We start from the raw sequence: 6,707 nt of genomic DNA, 5'->3' as shown, positions 1-6,707 counted from the left end.
TGGACATCAAAATATTATATTGAACTTAAGTTTTGTGTATGTAGCTTAATTTTTTTTTCCAACAGTATATCAAGCAATAAATTCGTTTTTTTGTTCGCTTTTAAAACAGATTATCTATTTATCAACACGTTATAAATATTGTTTAAACTTTTTTACGAAATAAGTGATAACATATTGCGTAATTGTTATTTATAAATTTATATTGTACTTACATAACAAGCAGATTAAATCTTTCTGATTCCAATTATTAAAATATTCGGACTCGGATTCGGCCGGATTAAAATTTCAAAATTGAGATTTGGATCCGGATTCGGCTGAACCCTAATTTGAAATTTAGATTCGGATTCGGATTTGGCCGAATACAAAATTTTTGGATTCGGTAGATCACTAATTTTATTACTTATGATAAAAAGAATTGTCCCTTAAAAACTTGGAAGAAAACCAAAAAATATTGTTTAAATTTCTAAAAACGCTGTTTTTTTTTTCCTGGAACAGATTCCTTCGTCATACAGTTCAAATGGTGTTGCAAGCAGTTTTGGACATTTGGCATCAAGAGCCGGACTTACCTAAGATAAACTTCAAAGCACCTTTTTCAGTTATTTTTTTAGCAGCGTTCTTTTTCCTATTCTCTGTATAAGCTACAATTTTCGTTAAAAAATGTTTGTTTAGTAGTTGTTTGATTATTTGTCTTTAAAAACATAAGTGTGTTAAATATAAATCTGCAAACCTGCTTCTACACCAGTTTGCAACCTGCTTTTCCCTAAGTTTTTTCATATAAAAAGCTTGAAAATTTCTGTCGGAGTACATCAGGTTTTATTTTAACATTAATTTTTTTTCAATGAGAGACTTGGTAAATGTAAAAGTGAGGTAACCTCTCTATGACGACTGTAATGTATTAAGTTTTAAGTTTTTTTCAACTTATAAAAAGTTGTTTAAAAGATACTAAAAAAACTAAGGTAACAAAACAGCTAATTTACAAAATTTTAAAACATTATAACTTTTGAACATTTTTAAACAGAAATTACATTTCGAGAAAGTATTAAATTTATTTGAAATAGATTAACTTTGTATTTGAAAAATCGCCTTCAATTTTTCATTGGCAGTTTTACCTGCGTAATGAGATTGATGAGTTAAGTTTTTCTACCATATTTTTTTGTTAAGTAAGCTGCATTGTTCAAATGTTTTAATTTTGAAAACATTGAAATACGTTTATAGTTGATTCTTTTAACTTTAACTTTCTAATTGTTTTGGAAAAAAACAAAACTTCTTGTTTTTTGGTATTTTAAAAATTTCACAAGTAAAACTCCCATAAACTTTTTATACATGTACAAAGTGTAATAAACAAGTAACATTTTAAACTGACTTAATTAGCTTGTGTGAATTGTAAACGTTATAGTGAGGTTTGCTTTTATTTAAGATTGATTATCAACTTTAAAAAAAAGTTTAAAGAAAAAATCATGTAATACTTGTTTCAATTAAAAACAGTGGTAAACAATTTTTATGTCACTTTTTACTATTCAAATCAAACATTTGAATAAAGGTATTCAATCTTTAGTATACTAGTGTAATGTATTTGTTGGTGATTAAACTTGAGTAAATTTTTTAAGCGATGTTTATAATATTAAATAAGAATGCTACAAGAAAAGTTTGAATAAATAAGTTTTTATTTCGAGTTCGTAGAATTGCTTGTAAAAATTATTAAGTACGCTAAATTTTTTAATAACCTTATAATATGACAAGAAAACAAATATTAAAGTTAAAAATTAATTTAAAGTTAAATCATAAGATTTTTAACTATCATGATAAACTTGATTGAGTTAAACACGTCTTTTAAACTTTTTTTGCCAAACTTGTACAAAATATATAAAACTATCTTTACTTAAATCTTTTTATATATTTGATTACACAAAGTAATAATTAATTTATAAACAAAGTTTTTGTTTGAAAGGAAGAAACTTGTTTAAGTTTAAATTCAATTTGTTTTCAATACTTTTTTATAAAAACTTAACTAAAATATAATTAAAACCGTTTATTTTATTTAACCATAACTAAAAACAGATTTAATTATCAAAAAACTACAATAACTAAAAAATGACTGTTAATGATAATTGCCAAATAAAAACTAATTTTTCCACTGTGTTCTGTCTCATTAAGCACCTCTGTCTCATTAACTTATTTTGTACTGTATAATTGATTAAGTAAAAAACATGAAATATTTTTTAGAATTATTCAACAAGTAAAAATTTTTGCCTACCGAAAATTATAGTTGAAAGTAAATAAATTTAATAATTTTTTTAAATCAGTTAAATTTCAAAATTTATATTATTTTGAAATTTTAGAATTTAAATAATGAAATAAAAAACAAAACTGTAACTACTTACTACAACAGCTGATAAGGCTTTAAAGGTAGAAGTTTTAAATATTTCATTTACTGGTATACATTCACATAAAAATTATTGAAACTGTAAATAAAAAAATATATAGTTTTAAAAAATGTTAAAAGGAATATAAATTCGTTGTAAAAGTAGTTGATTAAACACAGTACATAATCAACACAAAAAATATGGTCGAAAAATCTTTATATGGTCGAAAAAAAAAAGTAATTGAGTTTATACCATTACAAGTTTATCTATTAAATTTAAAAAATTTATAAAATATCAATTACACTATAAAGCATCATTTAAAGCAGTGATATTCACGGTGTGCACCTGTGCACACTAGTGTACATATAAATTGTTCTACTATGCACACTAGTGTACATATAAATTGTTCTACTATGCACACTAGTGTACATATAAATTATTCTACTGTGCGCACTAGTGTACATATAAATTATTCTACTGTACGCAAAACACTTTGAAAAAAAAAAAATATTTTTCAAATGACGTTTATTTTGTCTTTGTCTTTTATAAAAAGCAAATTATAATTTAAGCCAATTCTTAATACATTTATTGTACAGTAAGACACTCAAAACATGAGTATATTAATTTTTGTATATAATTTTGTATACTTTTTTGTTGTCTAGTGAGCACAGAATTTAGTAGAATCAGTAGTTTGGTGTACAAAGATTTTAAAAAGGTTGAATACCACTGGTTTATAGTATTATGGTACCGTTTATAAAGACTTAATATATAAAGTGTATATTCAATAACTTCTGTTTCAAAAAACATTAACGTAATGTTTTTGTGTACTAAAAAAAGGTTGCTCAGTTGTTGGTATGGTTAGTTTGTATTCTTTTATTGTTTATTTGTATTATATTGTTTAGAGTAGAGTTTAAGCTTTTGTTATGAAACCTTTACTGTTGAATAACAACAACTTTAGTTAAAATGTTTACAAAAACTTATAAAAAACTCTTGAAAAGAGATAAGTAACATAGATGTGAGAAAGGTTTTTAATCCACTGGCCATGTAAAAAAAGATTTAGAGGGCAGTTTAGTATAAAAAAAACTCTACAATATCAATATTGTAAGTAAATAGTTTTTTTATAAGTAAAATGTAGTCACAAATTGTATAAGTATCACATTTTAAGCTATTAGTTATAAAAGTGTATTTTTGGTGCAGAAAAAGTTTTTATTTTACCTAAAAAATACATTGCAGACCTTAAACTAAATTCAAGAATGATAACAAAGTTTTATTTATTTATATTCGATAAATGTTTTACAAGATAGTTTTTAAGAAAAATTATATGTTATAAAAAATACAGTTTTTAGAAGTAGTGTTGACTTTATGACTCGTGATCTTTAATTTTTCGTTTTATTTTTATTCTAGTTATTAAACAACTTACTATTTTTGACTTTACTTGTACTTTTTAAAAGTCACTCGAAATATTTAAAATATTACAACTAAAAACTTTTCCTATTGGAACCCGCTTTAAAGTTCTTCCATTATTTTTTTTTAATAAAATAACAATTCTATCAATAACAAACAAAAACAAGCTTAGCAGGTTGAATTGTTACGTCACAGTAGCAGTACAATGCGTTGGTGCTTTTTTCTCGATAAAATGAGTCACTTTAACTTCATATAAGCTCGTTAGTGCTGGCTTGCAAGTTAGTTGTGTGTTTAGCGACACACAGTTTGTTATAAGATAAAAATTAAAAGTTTTCGTGCTCGAAAAAATTGAATGACGAAAATGAAAGCTTGGCTTTCAGCAAATATTTTAATTTTTGCAATTTGTTTCTGCGCATGGCAAGCTGTAGCGGAAGAAGATTATTCAAGTTAGTTATGTTTGAAAAAAATATGTGTACTTTAATTCTTTTAGTTTCTGTACTATAAAAATTTATGTTAATTTAAGAAATTTAATAACAAAAGCATTAATTGTCGATATAAGTTAGCATAAATCAGATATTATTTGTTTTTTTTTCAATATTTTTTTTGAAAGAAAAACTATGCAAAGTATTGCATAGAGTTTAAATAAAGTAAGTTCTAATCAATCAAAATTTAAGTTTTGTCTAATTAGTTTTTAAATTTTTAAGTACAGATATATAGGTTAACTGTAACGGAAGCTAGCTGAATTCATAAAATACGTTAAAATGTAATTCTATATACTAGACATTTTTGTATTAGTTTCTAGTAATATCTACCTTTTTTTTCTATTCCATTTTATAAAAATATAACAAAAAACAAAAAGTATTTTGATATGCTAAGTACTGAAAAAGTTCATTTTTTGAAGTTTATTGTATCTAAAATTTTTTTCATTAAAAAATGGTGCACTGAAAGTGTTTATAAAGTATTTCCTTTATAGTTTAAACAAACATTAAAACTTGTAGAATTGTGTTTTACAAAATAAAAAGTTTTAAACTTATTTAAAATATTCAAGACTTTTCGGTTTGTGTTTGTTAAGTTGATGCAATATAAAAATATTTACAGTTGAATACGAAACATTTTTAATAGTCACACACATAGTAGCCTGTTGAAAAGTGAAAATTAAAAGTTTCAATGAGGGATATACAGTTTTAAAAACTTGAAAACGATGCTTATAAAAAACTAAGTTTGTAGTTTGAAAAATTACTATACAGTTAGGTGTAAAAAAATACTGGATTATCGTGAACATAATTAAAAAAGAATTAGTAGTTTATGTCAATTGAGAAATCATTTGCATAAATAAAAATAAACTTATTTGAACCTAACTAATTCTATTTAGTTTTACTAGTAGAAATAACACAACATGAATGGTATCTTACTAAACTTTCTTTAACGAATTTAAACAGAGCTTTTCCAAATAGTTTTTAGTACAAGTGTTTTATAAAGATTTTAAATTTTGCTCATCGATTCAAAGTGAGATACTTAACTTCAACTCTATAAAAAATTCTAAAATAAGTATAAATTTTTATAAAATTTAGTTTTTGTAGAAAATTAAAATGTAGATTTTTTTATCCGTTACTTTTAGTTAGATTAAGTAATTACTCAAATAAAAGGTTTTAAAATACCATACGGAAAAGAAAATTACAAGCACTTGAATATTAAGTTTAAACTGTAAACATGGTTTCAAAGTAATATATTCAAGTGTTGGGTAAACTTATGTTTAAAAATGTTTTAAACTGTGAAGTTAAACTGTGGTTGCAATTTTTTCTTAAGGTGTTTGAACTTAAATTTTTATGTTCTTTTTGTATAGTATATTAAAAAAATTGTTTGAGTAACCAATATGTGTTAAAAATACCAAAAATTAATGAAAACAAATAAGAGAATAATAATGACGAATAAGTTTATTTTCAAGCATCAGTTTAAGCTTAAGTTGCTTGAATAGGAAATGATTTCATGTTTACAAATACATTTTAACTGCATCGGTATATACGTTGTACAACAGTTACATAATATAAAAAATCATTAAAAAAAATTACCAAGTTTGCAATTTAATGTTTAATCTAACGGTTGCTATTAGTTATAATTAAGTTAAAAGTACAACCTTGAGTTAGGAATATTAAAGCTTGCGATATTATAAAAAACATTAAAGTTTGAAGACACTTTAATTAAAATAGAATAGATAAACATAATTTTATAAAGTTTAACAAAAAAGTATATAGAAATAATAAAGTTATTAGCTTATATTTTACTTAAACACGGTAATATTTTAAACTAGCAAGAAGACATAAACTTGTTGTTCAAAAAACTAGGTTCTAAGTAAGAATAAATTAAAGACGTTGAAATAAGAGCTTCTTATGTTCTTAGGTATATCATTTATCGGTAGTTAAAAATGTTAATTATAATCACGAAAATATTCAAAAAAAATCTAAACGTTTAAACTTTTCAAATAATTTTTTTAAGTTCATTGTTTGTTTTTAATACAACAATCTATACCTACAATAAGTGATTCATGAAGTTTTACGTAATTTAATTCTGATTTGTTTGTGTTAAGCAGCTTAAAAAACATTCAAATTGTTAACTTTTAATATTTTATTTTCATAACTACCAACTGTACATAAGTTGATTTAAAACAAATTGAAAATTTTCATAAGCTAACGACCTACTTTTTATTTATACTTACATAAAACCAGCTTAAACTGAAAGTTTATAAGTTCTCTAAGGTTTGGGAAAAAAACGCTTTATACAATAGACGGCTTAACATAACAACACAAAGAAATAAATTCAACACAAGAGCTTATTAAGGATTTTGTAAACAAATAAAATTACTTTTTTACGTCAATTTTAAGCATAAAGGCGTTGAACCTGAAATTTGTCGTCCAAAAACAGTTTATCAAGTTTTGTCATTTA

The 6,707-nt window shown here is 23.8% G+C and overlaps 1 protein-coding gene across 1 annotated transcript in view; it reads left to right on the top strand.

Moving 5' to 3' along the window:
• Positions 1-4,128: 4,128 nt before the first annotated feature.
• LOC145832509 (fibrocystin-L-like) overlaps positions 4,129-6,707 on the top strand; it is a 48,675-nt gene continuing 46,096 nt past the window's right edge. Inside the window, exon 1 of the mRNA XM_082939826.1 lies at positions 4,129-4,213. Within this exon, the coding sequence (XP_082795952.1) occupies positions 4,129-4,213 (85 nt within the window). The remainder of the gene's footprint in view (positions 4,214-6,707) is intronic.

The sequence above is a fragment of the Thalia democratica genome, chromosome 3 (assembly GCF_965202585.1).
Source record: "Thalia democratica chromosome 3, ktThaDemo2.hap1.1, whole genome shotgun sequence".
Lineage (NCBI taxonomy): Eukaryota > Metazoa > Chordata > Thaliacea > Salpida > Salpidae > Thalia > Thalia democratica.
This window is presented reverse-complemented; position numbering and strand designations above follow the sequence as displayed.